Source organism: Phascolarctos cinereus, unplaced genomic scaffold, assembly GCF_003287225.1.
Source record: "Phascolarctos cinereus isolate Bilbo 61053 unplaced genomic scaffold, phaCin_HiC Scaffold_726;HRSCAF=1367, whole genome shotgun sequence".
Lineage (NCBI taxonomy): Eukaryota > Metazoa > Chordata > Mammalia > Diprotodontia > Phascolarctidae > Phascolarctos > Phascolarctos cinereus.
In genome coordinates, this window is record NW_027556098.1 from 122,110,787 (window position 1) to 122,137,174 (window position 26,388).

Below are 26,388 nucleotides of genomic sequence, written 5' to 3' on the forward strand. Positions count from 1 at the left end.
CAAGACCCTCTCTCTAAAAGGAAAAATAAAAGAAAATCTGTGTAACAAATATGCATAGTCAAGCAAATCAAATTCCTGCGTTGGCTATGTGCAAAAATGTATGTCTTGTTTTACATTTGGAGTCCTCTCTGTTAGGAGATAGGTAGCGTGATTCATCATTGGTCCTTTGGAATTAATTATGGTTGGTCATTACATTGACCAGAATTCTTAACTCTTTTGAAGTTGTATGTCTTTATGGTGCTGTTATTGCATAAATTATTCTTCTGTTTCATTGCTCAGTTCACTCTGTGTTAGTTCATACAAATCTCAGATTTCTCCAAAAAAATCTCTTTGTCATTTGTACAGTAACATCCTGTTACATTGATATACCGTAATTTGTTCAACCATTTCCCAACTAATGGGTATCCCCTTAGATTTCAGTTCTTTGCCATTTCAAAAATAGCTGCTATATTCTTTTTGTTTTTCCAAATAATTTTTTTTCAATTGCTGGGTCAAAGAGCATGTACCATTTATTAAATTTGGGAGTATAACACCAAATTGCTTTCCAAAATACCTGGAATAATTCCCAGCTACACCAACAGAACATTAATATGCCTGTTTTTCTGTAGCTTTTCCCACATTTGTCATTTTCTTTTTTTGTGAGTTTTGCTAATCTGGTGAATGAGGTGTAATCTCAGAGTTTTAAAAATATCCATTTAACTAGCTGTAAGTGATTTGGAAATTTTTTTTTTCCATTTTATGGTTGATAGCTTGGATTTCTTTGGAAAACTGCTTGTTCATTTACAAATTGGGAAATGGCTGTTGTTCATTTAAATTTGAACTGGTTTCTGCTAAATCTTGGAAAGGAGATCTTTATCAGAAAAACTTTCTACAAAGATTGTTTTCCTCCAGTGAACTGTTACCCTTCTAATGTTAACTGCATTGATTTTGTTTGTACAAAAACTTTTTAAGACCTTGTGTGATCAAAATTGAACATTTCATTTTCTCCAGTCTTCTCTGTCCCTTACTTTGCTGGTCATGAACTCTTCCCTTATCCATAGTTGTGAAAAGCATATTCTTCCATGCCGTGTGTGTGTGTGTGTGTGTGTGTGTGTGTGTGTGTGTGTGTGTGTGTGTGTGTGTGTGTGTGTGTGATGGGATCTTTTATGTCTAAGTCATGTATCTATTTGGAGCTTATCTTAGTATATGGTGTGAGATCTTGCTTTGTATCTGATTTCTGTCAGACTGTTAACATTTTTCCCAGAAGTTTTTGTTGAATAATGACTCCTTATTCTGGTAGTTGGAGTCTTTGGATTTATCATGTTACTAGGTTCATTTGCTTTTAGCTGTTGTGTATCTAGTCTGTTTATTTTTTTAATTTTTAAAAAATTTTTAAATTTTTTTTTTTTTGCTTTTAGGCAGTTGGGGTTAAGTGACTTGCCCAGGGTTACACAGCTAGTAAGTGTCAAGTGTTTGGTCTGAGGCTAGATTTGAACTCAGGTCCTCCTGACTTCAGGGCCGGTGCTCTATCCATTGCGCCACCTAGCTGCCCCTGACCTCTATTTTTTAAACCGGTATCAAATCATTTTAATAATTACTGCTTTGTAGTATAGTTTGAGATCTGGTACTGCTAGGCCTCTCTCCTTCCCACTTTTTTCATTATTTTCTTTGAGATTCTTGGCCAGAAAGATGTATTTTAAGTCCCCAGCCTCACACTGAAGAATGTGATTGTTTCATTCATTATAGTAAGGCAAACAGAGAACCACTATAGAGGACCAAAGTATCTAAGATTTAAAACTCATTTTAAGGGAATTGAGTAACAGGTAATGATTACGTGTGATATGTATTCTTTACTCAGCTAATCAGTTGTATCTGGGGCTGGTGGATCTTCTTATATATCCTTCTTTGGGCAGACATTAGGAAGAGTATCATGTGTTCATAATAGGCTGTTTGAAAAGTGAGTAAAGGGATATGTCCAGACATAGACATACAGGGTTGGGGAATAAGAGGCAGATTCTTTACGTATGAGGGGCATTTGCCTTAGGTTGCCAGCCAAATGCTCCAGTATAGGGAGCTGGGCAATGTCTATTAATAAATACTGGGTAATTAGTTGTAGCCTTTTATGTTCCCTATCTCTCAGGAAATTAGGTCTTTGCAGGGAATGTGGGAAAAGGAGCCTTGTTTCTACTTATATTCAAATACCTCTCTGAGCCAAATATAAATGTATGAATAACTTTTAACACACTGTTTTTCTGATTAATATGGTTAATTGAGAAGTGTGTTGTGTATTTTATAAGTGAATCTTTTCCTGAATTGATGAGAATTGATCCACAAGTATTTATTAAGCAGTTATTACATCAGACATTTTACCAGTGCCTAAGATAAAACAACCTTTGTTCAAATTGGTGACGGTTCCAAAATACAGATTCAGTTTGGATGAGTGAACTAAATGGTAGTAGGGAGAGAATAAGAAGGATTTAAATACTATACATTGAAATATTTGGGGGAAATTTAAGAAATATTTTAAAAACCAAGGTCATTGCCACAAAACACAAAATCTTTACCTCCTAAAATTAAAACATTAGAGTTTAGAACGCATATTTCTTTTGAAATATTTAGCTAACCACTCAAGAACAAATTCTAAATTCATCACTAATTGTGTACATTTTAACAGCATCTTACTCAAATCACAACCTTCTTTTAAGATTTGGAAATGAATTGAGCAGTAATTTTGATTTAAAATTTTTTTTTATTATTTTGTTAGTATTAATGTAATAGCATTAATTGAAGTGACTACAATATTGGTAGATGCTCGTATTGACTCTTATCAGAACAGACACTGGCAGATTCTTGCTGAGAATTTTACCGTTAATGGGTTCCTGAAGCTATTGCTGAGTAGAAACTCCTGCAAAGAGGTAGTTTGTACTGATGGAATTGGAGCTGACACTGATGGAGACTTTAGGAAGAGTTGATGCTGGCAAGTGCCATTGATTTATACTGGGAATCTCTTAAGGCAAATCCTTGGTTCTTGTGTCATGGTGCCCTTGATGACCTGGCTTTCACAGTTTTGCTGCATTTGGGACCACACAAAACAAAGAGTACAAAAAATGCCTCGCCTCTTGTATTTCCCCTCATACCTCCTCTGCTGCTTTTAGCTCCTCAGCCTTCAGCTTTTGTCTTTTTCTCCCATCTTGTGATTTACTTTTCTGCTTTCCTCTTTCTTTAAGTCAGTGTCTCTTCTGACTGTTATACTGCTATAAAGGTGTGCTTTTAATCGATCCCCTTCTGGAGCCAATATCATACAGGCAGGCCAGACAGCAGATAAGATTTCTGATTTCTAGTTTAAAAAAAAAAAGTCTGTTGGTGGCAAATGTTTAACTTTTAAAGTGAACTGAACATTTTATAAGTCATTCTCCTTTTTAAATGTGCTAATAAAAGAAAATAGAACTAAGCATTTCTGTTAAATCAGTGTGTTAGTAACTTAATCTTAAGAATATATGCCATCTGGACTGTCAGAATTTAACAAGATGAAACTTAATAAGGATAAACATAAAATCCTGAATTTAGGTATAAAAGAAAATTGTTCAGATACATAATAGGAGAGAAGACATGACTAGATAAAGAATCGTGTCGAGATGATAACTGACTGCAAGTTAAATGTGAGTCAACACTATAGAGTAGCTACCATAAAAGTCATAAAGGACACTAATAGATGAATGGTGGCCATAATGAAGGAAGAAATTATTTCATTGAACTTTTCTATTCAGACCCTATCTAGACTTGAGGGTTTAGTTCTGGGCACAATATTTACTAGGACATTATTTAATTAACTGGTGCGTATCCAGGTGGGTGAGGCATCTTAAAACTATGTCATATGAAGATTATTTGAAGGGGCAGTTAGGTAGTTAGCCAGGAACAGGAAAAACTTGGTAAGACATGATGGCCATCTTCCAATACTTGAAGGTCTGTCATGTGGAAGCACATTTAGATTTATTTTGTCTGGCTGCTGCAGGCAGATCTAGGATCATGTGAAGTGTCATTTCTATTGGAAAGGATGGAAGTTAGAACACCAAGAAAATTGATTAGGGCAACATGCAGTATCCAAGAACAGAAATTATATTGAGGAATCGTCAGGATAAACCAAGAGTCAAGGCAGCAAGAATATAAAGCAAATAAGTAGAGGACATACTGACATGTGAATGATGGTTTCACATACTAACATGAATGTTCAATTCATCCTTTTATGCAGAATTTGTGGGTGCCTGATCAGTTCCTTGGAGGAAAAAATGCTATCAAATATTAGGGCCTTTAGAAACAGTCCTAACCCAAAAAAAGCTTGTAATTCAATAAAATCTTCAGGAACTAAAGCCTATATTGCTGAGCAATTTAGTCAATATAATCCAAATAAATAGTGTGAGTTTGTATAGACTTGGTTTAAATGCTTCTACAGTAGTATGTGACCTATTTTACATGAATTTACAAAGGATATTATTTCTTCACTGTGATGAAATCCTATTGTTGGAGCTCCTTCCATTTTGAAATCCATCTATTATGTAATACATAAGTCCTAAGAAGTTGCCTGAAGAATGTGGAGGTCAGATGATTTGTTCAGGGTCACATAGTGAGGGTCAGCAGTGAGATTTGAATGCAGGTCTTCCAGACTTAAGTGCAACACTTTCCTTTGCTTTGCTGTATTTACATGATGTGATTTCTTGTATAGGTACTAAATTCAGGACAGTTGTACGTGGAAAACACCTTCTTGATAGGCTATATTTAGCTCCATCTCTCATACATGTCACTACAAAAGCCCTTAGTACTGTGTAAGTGCATTTGGTAAAAAACTGTTACGTGTTTGACTTGAATTTTGTGTTTGAGTGTGTTTGAATTGAAACAGTATCTCATGGCAGATTTGAATATATTTGTACGTACACACACATATTCCTTTTCAGAATGTTTTTAAATGCATAACATACAATACAGCAGTTATCAAAATGTTTTTTTAAAAAAGTTTGTGGACTCCAGTTTAAGAACCCTTGCACTGTGCACTAGAACTCTGTGCCGTGTGCTAAGTATCTTTTTTCCCCACTTAATAGCCTTTCATTTTTTCTCACTTACATGTAAAGAGAGTTTTCAACATTTATTTTTTAAAAAATTTGAGTTCCAGATTTTTCTCCCTCCCTTCCCACTGCTCCCCACAACAGCAAACAATCATATAGGTTATACTTGTACAATCATGTTAAACATATTTCCACATCGGTCATGTTGTGAAAGAAGAATCAGAACAAAAGGGAAAACCAGGAGAAGGAAAAAAAAAGTGAATATAGTATGCTTCGATCTGCATTCAGACTCCGTAGTTCTTTCTCTGGATGTGGATAGCATTTTCCGTCATGAGTCTTTTGGAATTGTCTTAGATCCTTGTATTGCTGAGAAGAGCTAAGTCTGTTATAATTGATCATTGCACAATGTTGCTACTACTGTGTATAACATTCTCCTGGTTCTGCTCACTTCACTCAGCATCAGTCCATACAAGTCTTTCCAGGTTTTTCTGAAGTCTGCCTGCTCATCATTACATTCATGTACCACAACTTGCTCAGCCATTCCCCAGCTGATGGGCATCTTCTCAATTTCCAATGCTTTGCCACCACAAAAAGAGCTACTGTAAAGATTGTTGTACATATGGGCCCTTTTCCCATTTGTATGATCTCTGGGATATAGACCTAGAAGTGGTATTTCTGGGTCAAAGGATATGCACAGTTTTATAGCCCTTTGGGCATAGTAGGGATTTTTTTTTTAAGAAGGCAAAAGTAAAAGGCTTTTCCCTCACAGAATCTATGTTCTAGTGGGTGAGACATGAGTGTGTGTGTGTATGTATGTGTATGTATGTGTACATACGATTTATCAATGTGTATCAGTATATACAAAACCTATGCATAACAGATACAGGAGGGGAAGACACTAACTTCTAGGGGTAGGAGAGCAGGAAAGGCCTTATGGAGAAGGTGGTGCCTGAGCTGAATGAAGGACACCAGGGATTTCAAGAGGTGGGAGGAGAGTAAGAAGGAAAGTATTTTAGACACGGGGGATAGGTAGTGCAAAGACATGGAAATGGGAAGTGAAATGTATGTGAAGAGCAGTAAGTGGGTCAGTTTGACTGAACTGGAAAATGCATGTAGGGGAGAAAGAAAGAATGCTGGAAAGATAGGATTGAGTCTGAGTATGAAGATCTTTAAAGGCTAAACAGAGTTTATATTTGATTCTAGAGGGAATAGAGAGTTACTGGGGTTTATTGAGTGGGGCCAGGTAACATGGTCAAATCTGCACATTGGGAAAATAACTGGTGGCTGTGTGAAGAATGGATTGGAAATTTGAGGTAGTGAGACCAATTAGGAGACCTGCGCAATAATCCAAAGAAGAAATAATGATGGCCTGAATTAGAGAAGGGGTCATATATGAGAAATGATATGGAGAGAGAAGAGACAAGATTTGACAACTGATGGTCTCTCACTTTGGGTGAAGAGTCAAGGACAATATTGAGTTTATGTACCTTGGTGGCTGAGAGGATGATGGTGCTCTTGATAGTAATAGAGAAATTCAGAAGAGGGGTGTGTTTGGGACGGAAAAAGAATGAGTCCTATTTGGACATGTTGAATTTGAGGTGGCTATGGGATATCCAGTTTGAAATATCTAAGGGCAGCTAGGTGGCTCAGTGGACAGAGCACCAGCCCTGGAGTCAGGAGGACCTGAGTTCAAATGTGGCCTCAGAAACTTACTAGCTGTGTGACCCTGGGCAAGTCACTGAACCCCAATTGCCTTAAAAAAAAAGGGAAAAAAATTCATATATTATGGGGCAGCTAGGTGGCATAGTAGATAGAACACCAGCCCTGGAGTCAGGAGGACCTGAGTTCAAATCTGGCCTTAGATACTTAACACTTACTAGCTGTGTGACCCTGGGCAAGTCACTGAACCCCATTGCCTAGCAACAACAACAACAAAAACGAAATATCCAGAAGGCAGTTGATAATGCCAGACTGGATCTTGGGAGAAAGACGAGGGCTCCTACAGATCTAGGTGTTACCTGCATAGTGATGATAATTGAACCCATGGGAGCGGATGAAGTCACCAAGTGAGGGAGTAGAGAGAGAAAAGAGAAGAGGGCTCAGGACAAGGAATTGGGGTGTACTTATAGTTAGTAGCATGACATGAATAATGAACCAACAAAGAAAGTTTAGAAGGAATAATCATGTAGTTAGGAGAACCAAGAACATTGTATCCCAGAAATCCAAAGAGGAGTGAATATCCAAGAGGAAAGGGTTGTCTGAAGAGATGTTGAAAAGAATGAGGATTAAGAAAAAGCCATGAGATTTAGCAGAGTGCCTGGCACATAGAAGGTGCTTTAAAAAGTTTTTTTGAACTGAATTGGCAATTAAGAGATCTTTGGTAAATTGGAGAGCAGTTGGAGTTGAATGGGGTTGTAAGTCAGCAGATTTAGAAGATAGAAAAGAGGTAGTGAGCATAGATAGCTTTTTCCAGGAGTTTGGCTGAGGAAGTGTGGAGAACAAGACGACAGTAGCTGGGAAGTCGAGTCTAGTGAGGGTTGATGAGTAGGGGAAATGTGGGGATATTTATAGGCAATAGGAGAGGAACCAGTAGAGAGAGATTAAAGAGTAGAGAACAAGAGGTGAGAGCAGTTGGGACAGTCTGCTGGAGAAGATGGGAAGGGATGGAACCAGAGGGGTTGGCCTTAGCAAGAAGGGACACCTCTTTGTCAGAGAGTGGGCTAGCTTCATATTAGTCTTCCTTATGGAATTTTGGTTTTGACTATTTCACTGTTACTCATCAATAGTCCCATGTTTCTAGGCCCAGCTCACCAATCGGAAACAGAAGCTGGAATCTGTGGAGATTTCCAGCCAGTCTGAAATTCAGCACTTAACCAGTAAGCTAGAAAGGGCCAATGATACCATATGCGCCAATGAATTGGAAATAGAGCGTCTCAACATGAGGGTAAATGATTTGGTTGGAAGCAACATGACTCTGCTGAAGGAACAGCAACGACTTGAAGAAGAACTGAGGCACACTGAAAAACTATTAAAGGTCTGTGTAATCACTGCAGTTGGACAATCACTTAACTTTGTTTTCTATAAATAGGGAAAAAGAAGTCATACTTTAGTTCCTAAAACTCTTCTTTTTCTTCCCCTACCCTGTTGTTGATAAAGTGACTGAATCCGTGCCCACTGCATAGGCATGTAGCTCAGGGTGTACTGGATCCTGCTTGAATTGGCTCACGAGAACTGATTGTTAAATTTTAAGTCTTATCATTTACACCTTGGAAACTGGCAAACCCTACAAATTGTTACTTGAGTTATTCTTTTGATTGTCCAGACTTAAGAAAGGGATGATGAAAATGTTAATAATGCATATTAAAATATATCACGTATGCATTTTCCCCAGTAGAGATAATAAATATTTAATTACACACCTCTGCATGTAGCTTTATTTTTTTCTCTCTTTTTTGATGAGATATAAAACTACCTAGACCTATAATCACTTAGGACAGTGTAAATAATATCAGTTTTTAAATGTTTTATTGAGGGTTTTTTCAACATTGCTGTCACTTCTCAATGACTCTACCATTTTCCCTTATCTGCTCCCACAACAGAACCTTCCTTTGTAATAAGTCTTAAGTAAAACAAATTATCATACTAGCTATGTCTAGCAATGTATGCCTTGTCCTACACCTATAATCTACCATCTCTCTGACATGTGGCAAGAGGTATGCTTCATTGTAATTCCTCTGAAGTCACAGTTGATCGCTGTTTTGATCAGAGTTCTGAAGTCTTTCAGTGTGATTTTCCTTTATGTTGTTGTGGTCATAATGTAAATTATTCTTTTAGTTCTGCTTACCTTACTCTGAATGAATTCATATAAGTCTTTCAAAGTTTATCAGTATTCATTATTTCCTATGACATTACTATATGACAGTTCAGACATTCTCCAGGTGATGGATACCCACTTTTCTTCCAGTTTCTTTGCTACTACAAAAGTGCCATTGTAAATATTTTGATATATTTATGGGACCTTTTCCTTTGTCTTTGACTTGCCCAGCAATATCACTGGGTCAAAGAATATGTACAGTTAGGTGACTTTTCTGGTATAATTAATAACTGTTCTTTCTGTAGGTTCTACAAGGAGAAAAAAAGGAGTTGGAAGTGACTGTTCGGTCTCAAGAGGATTTCATCAATGATTCAATAATTCAGAAGGAGAAATTACAGAATAAACTTACAAATATAGCTAAAAATTTACATTCTACAGAATTTATCAGGTACATTTTATTATCTCGGTAATTCAGTATTTGTCAGTGGCAGGCTTTTATTTATGGCACCTGAAGAGTCATCCTTAATAGGTGGGTTAGTGTGTTGTAGGTGATCACTGGCGGGCCCTGGGAGCTAGGGACAAATGAAACCCAGCATAGTTAAAAGGATTAGGATTAGAGACACCAGGAAATATGTTCTTGTTCTCCTGAGCCAAGGAACAAGGATAGTTTGGCTTCTGTTTTATGGAAGCTAAATAATAGTATTAGCTGCACAATCAGTCTTGCAGAGTGATATAGTGGAAAGAGCACTGGACTGGAAGACAAGAGAGCTGGACTGAAGTCTTGGCTTGGACACTGGCCAGCTGAAGAGTCTTGTACGAGTCATTTAACTTTCCTGAGCCTGAGTTTTGGTTGTCTATAGAATGGGGCTATCTCACTCTCAGGGTTATTGTGAAGAAAGTGCTTTACCAATTTTGAAGTCCCATTTAAACGTGAGTTATTAATAAAAACTAATCAAGGAATAAAACTAAAACAAGGAATGGAGTGGGGGAAGTACTTATAGCATTTTGCTTCAGCTAGGTGCGAGTTGACTTTGTCGTTGAAGCAGAAGCAGGAAGTAGCTGAAAATGGCTGCCTGTGATTGAAAGAGCCTTTCATTTGGGAAGTTAAATCTCCCACATAAGACCGTCTCTGTAGCTGGAATGTGGCCTAACCTTGATTGGCTGTTAGTGAAAATTAACAATGGGCTCTGAGATACAGTGGCTAGTGAGAAATTAGTTTCTGTGCTTGAACTTTGGGACCATATGCTACCTTGTGCATGAACTGTAATGCAACTAATGGAGTAGAAATATAAAAGAGTTTGAGGTAGTCTGAACTATTAATTTTTCCTCCTCTTTGCTCAGTATAGGAGATAACCATGGGAATGAGAAATAGAAATTAGCATTTAATTATGCAGAACAGGGAATGATTGAAGAAGCACTGTGGTGAATAGTTATAGACAGTAGGCTATAGGATTCATAACATTAAGTAATGGTGTTTGAAACAGTGAACTGGACCTCCAGTTTTTTGAGGGGCAGATCAATAAAAGATGATGAATTTGAGAGTCAAACCTGGTTCCCAGCAAGAAGAGGCTTCTGTGCTCATTGTTTGTCCAGCTGGTCCTTGTGGTCACCTTTAGTTTGTTACAGAATGGCCAAAAGATCATGTGTGATCTGAAGCAAACCAAGATAATTCCTGCTTTATAAGTAACTCAATGTGTAGGTAAAATTTTAAGTACTCATTTTTATTCTGAAAACTTGTCCTGGTACATATTGCTAGAAAGTTCTTAGATGCTTCTAATGGGATTACTTTTTTTCTTCACTTAAATGCAATTTTTAAAAAGTAATTTTCCTAGTAGAGAACTCTGTTTTTACAACTCATTTGAGGATAGAAAGATTTTTGGAAAAAACTAAATAGGTGTTAATTAAAGAGGATGTCCTCACTATATTTATTTGTTTTTGATCTCTTAAAAAGCATTAAGCCTAGTCACTAAAGAAAGGTGAGTAAACTATTAACTTTTTGAAATTTCATTTTAACGTATCAGGGTTGTAAGTAGTGCATTGTAAAAAAAAGAATTTGCCAAATGTACATTTTAGGAATATTGGAATTGTAGAGCTGAAAGTTCTAGACAGAGTTTTGACCATCAAAAAATGAATATTTGGGGGGCAGCTAGGTGGCACAGTGGATAGAGCACCAACCCTGGATTCAGGAGGACCTGAGTTCAAATCCAACCTCAGACACATAACATTTACTAGCTGTGTGACCCTGGGCAAGTCACTTAACCCCATTGCCTAGCCAAATATATATATACATATTTTTTAATTATCCAAGTTGTGCCTTGCTTATATGCAAAGGCCTTCTGGAATGATCCTGTGTTTTTGTATAGGTCATTGGAGGTCAACCTTCAAGAAAAAGTTTCGTCCTCTAAAAGCCAGATGGACCTAGAGAATGTTTTTTCACAGTTGGATTTTCCACAGACCAGTGAAGAACTTCTGCAGGCAGAGGTATCTCGTCTTGAAGGCAGGTAGATGGAATTACATGGAAAAATATTTGACCAAGTTTGTCCATACTGACATTAAATATTTTAAGTCACTAGATTTTTATAAGCTCTGCTGTGATAGTCATAGCTCAAAATAGTTAATTGTTTTAAAAACATGTAAGATCCTTTATAGAGTTAATATCATTGCAGATAGAAACCAGAAACAAGAGATAATTGATTGTCAGTAGATAATAAAGAAGTGGAAGAGCCAAGTGAGCAATGTGTGTTGGTTAGCAATGAATAGAAACGAAGCTATTATAGATTGGGTTTGCCCTACAATAGTTATAATTTAATCTTTGGGCAACTAAATGTGTTTCATATATTTAAAGAGCCAAATGTCTCTGAGTGGAGATGGTAGTCCATGGTAATTTTTAATTTCTTGAAAAGCTTACTTAATTTACTCTTAGAGGATTATTATCATTGGTGTCAGGGATAGCATAAGTATATAAGTAAGAAATCCAATAAAAGGATTTCATTATAATCAGTATTTTTAATAAATCTATCTTATACAATTTCTAATTTCCCATATACTTTCTCTATTTTTCCTTTTCCTTTTTTAATCTTGGAATATTTGTGATAGTCTTTGGTCACAAATTATTTTCAAGCACCTGTCAGTTTACCTTTTATGAAACGGAAAATCTCTTCAAGCTGAAATTTAAGGTCTTGTCATACTTTTTTCATTTGTTTTCCTTTTAGTCTGTAATCCTCATTTTATTAAACTTTTATTAGGTTCCTGAGACTTGATTTTATAATAGGGATAGTCACAAATGAGCAATTTGTCGATTGTGGCACAAGTTAGTATAAAAAATGAAAATGATTTTGCCTTTTTTTTTTAATTTAAAAGGCAAATAAAGAATCAACTAATACAAGTGTTTGCAGTCATTGTTGGTATAATATTTAAGTGGTATTTTGTTTAGGTAATTAATTACTTAAGATTGTAAATAAAACCTTCAGAAAAGTCAAGAAATTGAGAGATTTGCTGTTTTTCTAGAATTAGTCTCTTGATTTTATGGAACACACCCAGCAATTTTGAATGGTTGTTTATCTTGGAAATTGGATGGGTCACTGTAGAGACCAAGGATCTTGTTGATTAGTGTTTGTTGTATAGCCTAGCGTATGGTCATAAATGAAACAGGTAAGAAGAGGATATGAACTGGATGTCATAACTTTTCTTCAGAATTTTATAGTGTGTTTGAATGAGTCAAAACTTAGAAATATTTGAGAATAGTTATAGTCAGTTTAATGATGTGTTTACAAATACACAAACACAACACTTTTTTTTGCTTTGTTTAATTTATTAGCTAAATTTTATAGATTAGAAGGCAGCCTTGGAACTGCCTAAGGGATATACTCACTTTATTTGCTGTCCATTGGCTTTAAGTTTGATTTTAATTAAAATTCAGATATGTCATCTTTAATTTAAATCATAGACGTAGGTGTTGTTTTAAACTTATCAGACACTGTTTTTTTTCTTCAGCTATTAGTAATTAAGCATATTCAGATGGACATTATTCTCTCTATGTTGTGGTGACAGGTGCTTTTAAATGGATAACTGCGTCCTCTTAAATTTTAGCAATTTGAGAATTTGTCCCATTTTTTTAAGGTTTGCCACTTTCTTTTCTTTTTCTTTTCTTTTTTTTTTTAAATTTATGTATTTTTAGTTTTCAACATTCACTTCTATAAGATTTTGAGTTCCAAATTTTCTCTCCATCTGTCCTCTTCCCCCACCCCAATTTGATATAGGCTCTACATATACATTCATGTAGAACCCATTTTCATATTAGTCATGCTGTAAAAAAATTATTAGAACCAATGGGAGAAACCACGAGAAAGAAGAAATAAACAAAAGAAAGAAAAGAGAGAGAGCAAATAATATGCTTTGATCTGCATTCAGACTCCATAGTTCTTTTTCTGGATGTGAACAGCATTTTTCATCATGAGTCCTTTGGAGTTGTCTTGGATCCTTGCATTGCTAAGAAGAGATGAGTCTGTCAAAGTTAGCCATCACACATTGTGGCTGTTACTGTGTACAATGTTCTCCTGGTTCTACTCACTTCACTCAGCATCAGTTCATTCAAGTCTTCCCAGATTTTTCTCAAGTCTGCCTGCTCATCATTTCTTATAGCACAATGGTATTCCATTATATTCATATACCACAACTTGTTCAGCCATTCCCCCACTGATAGGCATCCTCTCAATTTCCAGTTCTTTGCCACCACAAAAAGAGCTGCTATGAAGATTTTTGTGCATGTGGGCCCTTTTCCCATTTGTATGATCTCTTTGGGATATAGACCTAGAAGTGGTATTGCTTTGTCAAAGGGTATAGCCCTTCGGGCATAGTTCCAAAATGCTTTCCAGAATGATTGGGTCAGTTCAGAACTCTACCAACAATGCATTAGTGTTCCATTTTTTCCTACATCTTCTCCAGCGTTTATAATTTTCCTGTTTAGTCACGTTAGCCAATGTTATAGGTATGATGTGGTCAACACTTTATTTTTATAAATGTATATATATATACACACACACCAATTTGTGAATGTTCATTAGAAAAAAGATTAGTTAGGGGAATCTTACTGATGGGAAATAAGATTTGAGTATCTTGAAGGGAGAATTATGGATGATAGTGGGTGAGTATCTTTTAGGTAAGGGAAAAATGATACATATAAAGAATAGAAGTTGGAGTTAGGAAGTTTGTAGGAGTCAGCACACACTTTGGCTCAGGTGAGTCAGAGAATTCATAATGTGAAAGGATGATGAATGAAGCTTGCAGAAGCATTTCACATTTTGAGTGTTAAGTAAGAATAGTTAAATTTGATATTTCTCTAAGAGGTTCTTACCCTGGGGCCCATGAACTTGGCCTTTTAAAAAATGTTTGTGATAACTGATTTGAACTCATGCCTTCCTAACTCCAGGTACAATGCTCTATCCACTCTGCTAACTACTTAGTTGGAAAGCTAGTGTGTAGTAAAGTGACAAGAGCTGAGACCAGAGCAATAGGTGGACAACTAGAGAGAATTGGATGACTTTTAAGAGACTAAAGAGAGGAAGCTTGTAAACATTAGGGCATGTAAACACTGTTTGGATTTTTTTGGGTGGTGATTTGCAGTTCTTATGAAGGAGAAACAGGAATCAAAAATAACTTGAGTTTTTAAGCCTTGAGGATAGATAGAATGATGGTGCCTTTGATGGTAATAAAGAAACTGGCATAGGTGCTAATTTTTTTTTTTACTGGGAGGATTCTGAACTGAAGGCTTTAAATTTTTAATAATTCTATGAGTAGGATATCCAAGTAGAGAGTTGTTCTTGAGGTAGTTCAAGGTTAGTGAATTGTAAAGAGGGTGAGCAGATAAGGGTAGAGGTGAGGATTTGGAAATCATCCTTAGCAAGGGTGTTAAAATCGTTTTGCTGCTAACAAGATTCAGGTGCTCCTAAACTTGAACTCTTTCTTTTTTCTCCTATCATCTAGCTTGGGATCTGTGAGTGCAACATGCAAACAGCTGAGCCAAGAGCTAGTAGAAAAATATGGAGATCTAAAGGTGATGGAAGAGTCTAACAACCAGTACAAGATGGAGATCAAAAAAGTAAAGCTCTACTTATCTATCTGTGGCAAAATCAATCTGTATACAATGGACTCGGAGATATTAAGGTTACATAGCCAATAAATGGCAGAGCTTAGATCTGAGTAGAGTTCTAGTTAGCTGACATTCAGGGGATCTCAGGTTATCTAGGCAATTAAGTAAAATTGATAATTTCTGCAGAAGAAATCTAGAAAATGTAGGTTCATTGGAAATATCAGTGTTTATTTTTAGTCAGAATAAATATTTGCATTAGCCATTTATTCCTGCTTAAACTTTTTTTAAAACTATAGTACTTTTTTCTTTGTAGCTAAAAGAACAGATATTACAGAATGAACAGACTTATAACTGTGCTTTAGATGGAATGAAAATGGAAATCTCCAGACTGACACGGGAGTTGCATCAGCGTGATATAGCCATTGCTTCAGTCAGTGAATCTAGCTCTGAAGTGGAACAACCGCTCAGATCAGAGCTGGAAAAAGCAGAAACCAAAGCGATGGACCACAGGGTAAACCTACGGTGATCTCTCTCTGCATGGGGCTATATACGTCCCTTTACCTGAAGTTGGAGCTAGAAAAACCATCATTTCCTACATTAAATAGGTTTCTTGTAGTATGTTTTACCCTTTGCATGTGATATGAGTCTAATCATTTCATATGAAGAACTACTTGAATGGTCCCATTACTAAAAGCAAATAAAATCTTTAAATAGCTAGTATTTTTGTTTCATTTAAAGAAAACATTTTGACAATGGGTTAGGAGACAGAAAAAGCTGAATTGTTTCTACTTTGACCAATGTTACATAGGTGCAACTTTTTGGTCGAACTTACGGATTTCTTCGTCTTTAAATCTAGTTAATAGAATCAGAGTTGAAAGCAAGTTTAGAGGGTATCTAGCATTCAACCTAGATAGAGCTCCTTCCCCATGTAGGATTCCTTGCCATATGGGCATCTTATTCATTAATTGTTTGAATACTGCCAGTGACAGATCACTGCCACAAGGAATAGCCTATGCCCTTGTTAGACCAGCTGTACCTGTTAACTTCTTTATGACCTTGAACTGAAATTTGCCACCTTAATAACCCCTACCAAGCTACTTACCTACCTACCAAATTAGTTACAGAGGTTCTACGTTATAGTTAAATACTTCTTATGTATGACCTTGTTATAGTTACTAAGGAGTAAATCACTTTATAGCTATATTTAAACATTTCATTTTTTTGAGATGACTTTCTAAAACCCAGTTCTGTGAAAAAAGGTTTGTGTTCCCATGTTTAAAAAGCTTGCATGCTGCAGCAGTTAGTAAGGGAACCAATTTTATGTAATGCCTAGCAGCCCAGTGGGAGGGGGGAAATTTGGAAGGATTGGTGCTTGCTGCCAACAAAGGAATTGACGGCAGAAAGAGCATTCTGGGATTTCTCGTAGACTAGAGTCATTATACAGGAATAGTGTCATAAAATCGATTTTGGGGTATGGTATGTTTGAACTTTCTGTTTGTATCCTTATTAATTCATTTATTTTGCTTATGCCTAGGATATTTTGACACAACTGGAAGCACTTAGATTAGAAAATAAACAACTTTCTGAGACCTTGATGAATATGGAATCTGGTCCAACAGGGGTATGTAAATAAAGACTTATATTCACTGGTTTTTGGTGAGACAGTCGGGATTAAGTGACTTGCCCTGGGTCACACAGCTAGTAACTCTGAGGCTGGATATGAACTCAGGTCCTCCTGACTCCAAGGCTGGAGCTCTACATACTGCGACCCCTAGCTGCCCCTTGTATTTACTTTATAAAGTTTTAAAATAGCTATGTGGAATCATCTGACAGGAAATAGGGAGGAAAGCAATGTAATTAGCATTTTACACTAAATTTTTTCAACAATAAGAAAATATTAGCAGTAGTAAAAGTGGAAAACATTCTTCATCCTTGCATAGAAACTATCATATGCTATGATGCAAAAGGCACACAATTTATAGTATAAGCCATTTCACATTATTATGTATAAAATTGTCCTACAGTGCCACACTGGAGATTTCATTGGTGTGGGGCATGCTTTTGATGCATACAGGTTTACTAAAGATATCATAAATGGTCTTCATGAGTTGCTGCAACCAAAACTCCTTCCAGGTTTCCTTAACAGGCACCCCGTCTGCCATTGGTCCTGTACTTGAAGTCTTTCCATCGTGGTAGAAACTTCTCAGGGTTGCACTCTGCTTATAGGACCTAAAAAAGTCAGAAATGTCACCTTGACTCAGTGAGCTGTCGGAGAGGGTTTCAGCCCTCTTCCACAATATGCTTTAAAAATCGGAATTAGTTAAATTCTTTCTTTCTATAAGATATCACTGGCTGTGGAAATTTCTTTTAACTCTTATAGAATTACTTATTTATTCTGATTTTGACCTTCTTTTATGTCAATCAATCCCCAAGTATTTAATTTTATGCTGCGTGTCAGGCATTGTGCTGAGAACTGAGGATCTAAAGATAACAGTAAGTCCCCATCCTAATGAGCTGACACTGTATAGGAGGAAACAACATTTATACATAAGCATACAAATAACATATAGGTATACAAAATATATGCAAATAAATACAAGATAATTGGGGGGGGCCACTTAACAGCAGCTAGAGCCATCAGAAGAGAACTTTTGTAGGAGATGGCATTTAAACTGAGCTTTAAGGAAACTCAGAATTCTAAGAGGTGGTGGTACAGAGAGATGCCCTTCCATACTTGGCAAAGCACCTGTGCCAAGGCATGAAGATGGGAGATGGAATGCTATGTGGAAGGAACAGTAAGGAGGCTCATTGGGGTGCACTGATCCCTGGAGAGATCAATGTATAATAAACCTAAAAAGGCACAGTGTCATAGATTCATTTTATGGATGAAGAAACTGAGACTTAGGAAGGTGGTGACTTGGCCAGGATTATACTGCTAGTAAGTGTGTGAGGTGACACTTGAACCTAGGTCTTCCTGGCTCCAAGTCCAGGGCCCTGGCCATTTGGCTGTGCTGCCTCTCGTAGGATGGAGCCACATTGTGAAGGGTTTTAGGGCCAAACAGAAGAATTTGTATTTGATCTTAGAGGTACTAGGGAGCCATTGGAGTTTGAGCAGCAGAGTGACAGTCGTTGTGCTTTAGGAATATGATGTTGGCCAGCTGTTTGAAGTGACAAGGCCTGAACTAGGATAATGTACATGTTACATGGAAAAAAAGGGAGGAATGCAAGAGAGGCTGTAGTAAAGTCAATAAGATTTGGCAACTGTTTAGATTGTAAATGAAATTCTTAAAGCCTATTTAGTTACTCTTGCCTATTTAATTTTCAGAAGTTAAGTGACTGCATGGTATATGTTTACACATGTATGGATTATCCCATATTTTTGTCTGCTCAGTTGGGGAAGGGGATTAAATCATTATAATTTTGCTTTTAATGTTTGTTCTCTAAAGTAATTGAGGTAGTGGCAGTTTTACCTATAGCATGAGCTTGGAGTGATGATCCAGCCTGAGGCAGTATGGTACAGTGGACATAGCGCAGGATCAGAACTTGGAAGACCTTGGTTCTCATCCCGCCTCTGACATTCTTTCACTGTATCATATCAGACACATCATTTTACTTCTGCAGAGCTTAATTTCTTTGTTTATAAAATTTTAGATTAGATGGTCATGAAGGCTCCCAGTTTCTGCATTCTATACAGTCCAATGTATGGGGTGCTGGGATGAAGGAAAAATAATTACTCTAAATCATTCAAGTAGTGTAGGTTTCCCTACAACATGGTGTAAAATGATTTAAACTATAAATCTTGTCAGAAAGAAGTGTTAGAAAATGCTATCTTTCTGTCATCACCCAACCTCCAAATACATACACATACATGCATGCACACACACACACACACACACACACACACACACACACACACACACACTCTCTCTCACTCTCTCTCTCTCTCTGTCATACACACACATATACACATACACACACACACATACTCACAAAGTTAAATTGGTGAGGTTAAGGCAATCATTTATTAAGTTCCTACTATGTAGCAGACACTGTGCTAAGAGCTAGGGATACAAAGAAAGACAAAAAACTGTCCCTGCTTTCTAGGAGCTCACAGTCTAATGGGGGAGACGACATACAGCAACTATGTACAAACAAGAAGGGTTCAGGATAACTTGGAGATGCTTTCAGAGGGAGTTAGTGTTAAGCAGTAGTACTAGCATTAGACGGGGCACGAGGGAGTCAGGAAACAGCTTCCTATAGAAGGTAGAGTTTTAGCTGACACTTGAAGGAAGCCAAGGAAGTCAGGAGGAGGAGATGAGGGGGAGAATTCTGAGTGTTGGAGACAGCCCATGAAAATGAAGACTTGGAAGATGGAGAGTCTGGTACGGGAGCAGCACGTAGGTCAGTGCCACTGGATCACAGTGCATTGGAAGGTGGGTAAGGTGCTAGAGAGGGAGTCCGATTGAAGTGCTGAGTTGTGAAGGGCTTTGAACACCAGGTAGTAGGGTTTTATATTTGATCCTGGAAGTGATAGCAGCCACTAGAGTTTATTGAATGAAGGGGTGACATGGTCATTCTTACACTTTAGGAAGATCAATTTGACAGCTTAGTGGAGGATAGACTGGAGTGGGGAAAGACTTGAGGCAAGGAGACTAATCAGGAGTCCAGTGTAGTGGTCCAGGTGTGAGGGAAGAGGTCTGCACCAGAGTGGTGACAGTGTCAGAGAAGTGGGGAGGAGTGTATATTAGAGATGTTACAAAAGTAGGATGGACAGGACCTGGCAACTGATTGGAATGAAAAGTAGAGGATCACGCCTAGAATGTAAGCCTGGGTGACTGGGAGGATAATGGATAATTACTCCAAAGTAATAGGAAAATTAGAGAGAATGGTAAATTAGCTCAGTTTTGGACATACTGTGTTTAAGATGTCCAGGGGACTTCCAGTTCAAGATGTCCATTAGACAATTGGAGGTGAAAGACTGGAGAACAAGAGAGAGGTTAGGGCTGGGTAAGTAGATCTCATCTTATTAGAATTATCTGCCTATAGTTGATAATTGAACCCTTGGGGGCTGATGAGATCACCAAGTGAAATAGCATAGAGGGAGAAGAGAAGAGGGCTCAGAATTGAACCCTGTAAGGCACCTCTGGTTAGTAGGTGGAACCTAGGTGAACATTCAGTGTCAAAAACTGCAGAAAGCTCGAGAAGGACTGAAGATATTTGAGATTGTTGTGTATATGGTCAAACTCAGAACTTTGATGGAGTAGGGTATTTGTAAAATTTCCAAAACTAGTTGCAGTTAACTTTTCTTCTACAGCTAGATGTCACATATCTAGTAGATGTTTTTCTTTGAGAACGTGTTTCATGTGGCCAACTTGATGAAAGACATTGAGTGAATCATTTATCGTGGAGGCTTGTCATCATTAGCATATGCAGGTGGTTCACAGGTAGATTTTTAAAGTTCACAAGCATCAAAGAAAATGAAAAGCATTTTTGTTTTGATTAATTTTCCATCTGCTCATAGTTAGACTCCAGAAGATCACTGTGCACCTTTGAAATATAATTCTAGTTCAAAAAATAGAAAATACCAAAGTAAAACCCACAGTAAAACGAGGTTACCAAATAGGGACTACCCTAATTTAACATGGTATTTATGAACTGAAAATATTCAGTCTTTTTGCAGGGGGATGGGGGAGAAGAGGGAAGATATACCTGTCTCATTATCAGAAATTGTTAGGAACTTCCTAACCACAGTATCCAAAGTTCAAGAACAGTGAAATTTGTAGTCACAGAAGTAATGTGTCACTTGATTACATGTAGAAAGGGTAGGCATCAAACTAATGCAGAAATTTTAAAAGTCATAGTGTATCCAAAGGTCTTCCCTGTAAAACAGAGAATTCTTTCAAAAATATCTTGTTTTGTCCAAAGAAAAGAACTTTGGGTACATTCTTTCTAGAATAAGGAGTTTATCTCAGCCCTTCTCTCCCACAGGCTGAATGTCCATAGATCTAGTGCCTCAGTCTCTTTCTTGAAAAATAAAATAACTCTTTAGCTCCTGTTTTCCCATCTGCATAATTTCTCCTCATCATTTAACTTCCTTTCATCTCATTCTATTCAAGTTCAGGCTTTATAGGTTTCCTTCAGGCATATCAAGGGGCATATATAGGACCACTGACTTCCCACAGGAATTTTTACGAGCATGGGAATATTATGGGAATGGCATTACTGTGACTGTAGAAATATATTTTCTTGTACTTGAGGTATTCTTCATCTAGTAATAGTTTGGTATATACAGTGTATTATAGGTTATAGAAAGTATTTTCACATATGTCATCACATTTAAATTACAGAATGTAAGGGACAATTTCCACAGTTCAAAGCAAGGTTTTTTTCCCCCTCAACTGTCTTTTAGTCTTTTAAAAGGGCTATAATAGAACCTTGAATTTTTAAAAATGAAGCATTATAATTATGGATACAAATTCTAAGATGAGTTTCCCCAGTCATAATCATGCAATTCCCCCCACACACACCTTCTTCCACAATTTCTTTGACTTTATTTCTTTACTTAATTTTTTTAAAGTAAGAATTTGTTTTCTCTCCCACCTTCTCTCTGTCTCTGGGGGAAAAAAGTTGAAACCTTTGTACAAAATACATCGTCGAGCAAAACAAATTCTCACATTGGCCGAGTCCAAAAATTAATGCCCAGACATAAATTGTTAACACACTGTTCAAATACCAAAAAGTACAAATTCTAAATGACTGTTGCCTGTGTCATTTTATTAGGAGATGGAAATTCCTCTAACAGAAATCCGAGATAGTTACATCAAGGCAATTAATAATTTAGCAACTGAAAACCAACAGCTAAAGAGGGACTTGATAGAGACCAAGTCTAGGCTGGAAGGCTCTGCCCATGTGAGCCAAGATAACTATGAGCGTGTTTTTAATGAGACACACAGAATATTGTCTGAGCTCAAGAACTCAGAGTACAGGTAAAGTGATTTGTTAAAAAAGTTTTCTTTAAAAGCAACCCCCCCCAATAGATTTTAAAATTACATTTCAGCAACAATTTTTTAGTCCTAGAAGTTTAATTTACGCTAAAATGCAGTTTTTCATTTTATTCTGCAATATGTAGAAAACTTGCTTTTATGTTAAAATTAAGTTATATAGCCCGTTAACTATTTGGAAATTTTGTAGCGGTGCTGTACTTTTTAATAAAGCATATCCTGATTGATAATGACACCTACAGTGTTCCACAGTGTAGGGTTCACGGCAGATTAATTGAACTATCAGCCAACCATTTCCATTTTCTCTTCCCCTGTTCTCCCTTCCTAAATCCATTGTTTTTCCCATGAGAAGCAGGCTTTTTATAGAAAACCTGTGCCTCTGGCTAATTCATTGTAGGCTACCACTATAAGAAAACATGTATGTGATGGAAAAACCCCTAATTTCATTTCTGCTTTACAGAAATAATGATAATACCCAGTGTGAATTGCTACACTTCTTATAAATTACAGACTAATTGGGTGATTTGCTAGGTTTTAAAAAATGGGCCCACTAAAATTTTATTAGAAAAGAGCAAAATTATTGTAATGCCCAATTGTGTTTTTTAATCTACCATCCAGGAGAACACATGAATTGCAGCATGGTCAGCATGAAGAAACTGAAAAACTGCAGAACCACTACCAGGGCGAGCTGGGAGCTCTTAACATCCCACATCTATCTGTTGGAATGAACCATGTGTCCAGTGCACTTATTGGATTGAGTCCCCAGATCAGCACTTACAGCTCTGCCTTCTCATTGACTTCTGACTTCTTTATGCCTATGGCAGTAGATGTAAATGAGGCCAACTTTTCCGATTCTATGTCAGAGTCAGATGCTGCTATAAATCATCAAGAAGAATTTTTACCTTTGGTATGGAAGCTTTCCACGAACTTTCTACTGAAAGGTGGAAACTGATATAGTTGAGGTGGATTAGAGTGATCTTTACAGTGTTAAATTGCTATAGTTTTAGATACATTTGAATTGCTTACTTGGAACAAAGGGCCTTTTATTAAGCTCTGTGAAACAAAGAGCTTAGAGTTCTTTAGTGTTTTATTGTATTGAAGTATTGATCAATAAAGAGGTAAAATAAAAGGCAAACTTTTAAAACCAGAGTACTAGTTCCTAAAAATGATTCAAACCATTTTTCTCTTTCAGATTTGGGGAGGTATAGAGAAGTTGCTGGCCTTGAATTTGAGGAACTGGTTTAAGTAAAGCCACTGAGCATGTGATAACAGTAGTAATAACAGCTAGTATTTATATAATATTTTCAAGTTTGCTAAACACTTTACATTTCTTATCTTGTTTTGGTTTTACAACCATCAGGTGAAGGAGCACTACAGGTATTATTTTCCATCTTTAGTAGTTGAGGAAACTGAGGCCTGAGCAGAAGGTAGAAAGGAAGAAGAGAGAAAAGAAAACACACATAGGGAATAGTGGAAGCACTAGTCTTGAACATATAACGTGCCATGTACGGCACCAATGCCATGGTTTAACTACCCCTAATGTAGAATCTGTCATTACTGAGCAGGGCTCATCTATTTCACAGAATCTAAGTTGAGAGGCCAAACCCTATCTGAACAAGAATCCCTTTACAATATCCCTAATGAGTTATCATGTAGCCCTCACTTGAAGACTCATGAGATGAAACTCATTCCCTGCCAAGGTGATCTATTCTCCTTTGGGGCTGTATCAGATATTAGGGAAATTTCTTTTTTATCATCTTTAATAACTTGTTATTAACAATATAGTTTATGTTAATCTAGTGCTTTGAGGTTTTGCAAAAGCATTATACATACAGTATCTCATTTGATTCTCACATCAACCCTGTGAGGTAAGTACTATTAATATCCTCAAATTACAGATGAGAAAACTGAGTCTCAGAGATACTAAGTGACTTGCCTAGGGTCAGACAGCTAGTAAGTATTCAAAATGAGATCTGAACCCATGTCTTTCTGACTTCAAGTCCAGCACTGTATAACATACAACTAAACTGCCATGTTGAGCTAACATCTGCTACTTCTTCCAAACTTGTTCCTAGATGCTCCTAGTGCCAGTCTCTGGGACCAAGTAAAACTAGTGTGATCTTTCTACCTGACAGCCCTTCCTGTAGCTGCTTGAAGTTAGTCACCATATACCTCTTGCAGCCTCAAGTCTTTTCCAAGATAAATATCTTCTTCCAACTAATCTTTGTGTGAAGTAGTTTCAAATCCTGTCATTAGATTGTTCCTTTTTCTCCTAATGTGTTTCATTTTGCCAATGGCCTTCCTAAGATGTGGCTTCCAAAATGAATACAATAACCCAAATGTGGTCAGGGTGGGGCAGAGTGTAGTTAAGATTGTTGTCTCCCTGGCCTGGGATGGTATGCTTCTATTACTACAACCTAGCTAATTTTTTTGCATGTCTGCTGAAATTTTTAGGGAAAAAATAACATTGCAGAAACTATGGTTTTGTAATATTTGAGGCAAGTAGATGTACTTCTTGTCCCCCATTTGCCCTTTTGCTTCCTTTTGCTTCATGTTATGACTTAGTTGACGATTAGAAGACCATACCTTAGAAATGTAAAATTCAAAGTATAATCATTGTACTTTTTAATATGTCAGGAAGTTCCTAGTTGTATTTTTGGTTTGCTCATCCCCTTTTGGTTTTCAAAAGAGGGTATGTGATGTTTTGTGGAGTTGTATTTTGAAGAAGGAAAAACATTGGCCTAAGGTTTATTTTTCTTTTTTTAGTATGGATTTGTGATTTCAACATTGTGGACAATTTCCAGTGTGGATAGCTCCCTCTATAGATGCAGATTGGCAGCTTAACTTATTTGTAATTTACTATCAGAGGGTTGCCTTGCTCTCGAGGAGACTTGAGTGATCAGAGAGCTAGTATATGGGAGAGGCAGGCCTCAAACCCAGATTTTTTTGACTCTCAGGCCAATCCTCTAGCCCCGACTTCTGGCTGTTTTTCTTTTTTTTTTTTTTTAAATTTTTCTTCATTCATTCATTCATTCATTCATTCATTCATTCATTCATTTCTTTATTTTTTGATGAGGCAATGGGGTTAAGTGACTTGCCAGGGTCACACAACTAGTAAGTGTTATGTGTTTGAGGCCGGATTTGAACTCAGATCCTCCTGATTCCAAGGTCAGCACTCTAACTACTGCGCCACCTAGCTGCCCCATTCTGGCTGTTTTTCAATTTGTCTAATCTGTGCTTTGCAATTCGGAGGGTTTTTGTACTTTTAAATGAATATGACTGTTATTCTTCTTTTGAGGGTTTTGAAAGGGCCAGTAGCCATAAGATACACTCCTGATGGGAAACAACATGAATTGTGTATGCAGGTTATGCAGCTAAATCTTTTGAGTTCCATTTTAGACCAATAATTTCATGCTTCTTTAGTAAAAGCCATTACCTTTCAGTATCAGGGTAAGGAGAGATTTACGCTGCTTTTTGGTGAAGAGACTTCTTACTGATTTCTCTTACTCTTTGGATAAAAATTGAGGAATAAGTATTCCTTCAGAAAATAAACTATATACTAAGATAACTCTTAAAAACTCAATCTGATGAATGGGTCACACTGGGAATTCGTTCCTGTATCCAAAAGTAAACATTAATATTTTTGTTTCCTTTTTAGCGTCCCCTGCCAACATCTCCCATTAGTTCAATAGCTACAAGATTTTTGGAAGAAGAGGAACTACGGTCTCATCATATCCTGCAGCGTCTTGATGCCCACATTGCTGAGCTGAAAAGAGAGAGTGAAAGGACAGTGAGACAGTTCACAAATCTAAAGTAACATGTAATGTCAGGATCCTCCAAATATAGTGACCCCGAAGAGTGAGTGTCTTCTACATTAGTGGGGCTTCCCAAAATGTGAACAACACATGAAGACGATAACGACTGATTGCCCCAGTGAAAGCAGTGAAGAAACGACCCTTCTCCTGAAAAGGATGATCTCTCCTCTGGGACTGACGATTAGGTTGTGCTTTCTGTCTGGAGGACTTCTGATAGTGTCTGCTCACCAGGCTAGACTTCTTTGCTAGTCTTTTCTGTCACATGCATATTTATTGTCACAGAGATTGTGATGCTAAGTGTTGATTCAAATGTGATATGTCTGTGTGCTAATTTAAAATAAAGATTTTATAATGTATATTCTATTTAGGGAAATGTTTTCTTTAAGAAAAAAATTAAAAGTTAGGTATTATGGGAGTTCAAGAAATGATCCAGTCTAACTTTGCTGTTAATTTATATAGTGTTTTTGAAGAAAATATTTGGGAAAGCTTATTTTCCTGTGCCATTGGCAAAATATTGCTTGTGTAACAATTAAGATATTTCTATAAGCAGTCTTTTTTTTTTTGGCAGTTGGGGGGTTAAGTGACTTGTCCAGGGTCACACAGCTAGTAAGTGTTATGTGTCTGAGGCTGGATT

General features: G+C 37.0%; 1 protein-coding gene across 10 annotated transcripts in view; it reads left to right on the forward strand.

Moving 5' to 3' along the window:
* Positions 1-26,110, forward strand: part of CEP63 (centrosomal protein 63) — a 58,288-nt gene extending 32,178 nt beyond the window's left edge. For 4 of the 10 annotated variants that reach the window (XM_020986087.2, XM_020986086.2, XM_078146762.1 and 1 more), the window contains 9 exons: positions 7,837-8,070; positions 9,156-9,298; positions 11,214-11,351; positions 14,833-14,947; positions 15,252-15,449; positions 16,473-16,559; positions 21,719-21,924; positions 22,558-22,846; positions 25,598-26,110. In XM_020986087.2, the coding sequence (XP_020841746.1) occupies positions 7,837-8,070; positions 9,156-9,298; positions 11,214-11,351; positions 14,833-14,947; positions 15,252-15,449; positions 16,473-16,559; positions 21,719-21,924; positions 22,558-22,846; positions 25,598-25,756 (1,569 nt within the window). In that variant the 3' untranslated portion in view covers positions 25,757-26,110. Of the gene's footprint in view, positions 1-7,836; positions 8,071-9,155; positions 9,299-11,213; positions 11,352-14,832; positions 14,948-15,251; positions 15,450-16,472; positions 16,560-21,718; positions 21,925-22,557; positions 22,847-25,597 lie in introns of those variants that run through there. The other 6 variants (XM_078146764.1, XM_078146767.1, XM_078146763.1 and 3 more) reach the window with 5 other exon arrangements.
* The last annotated feature ends 278 nt before the right edge of the window (positions 26,111-26,388 follow it).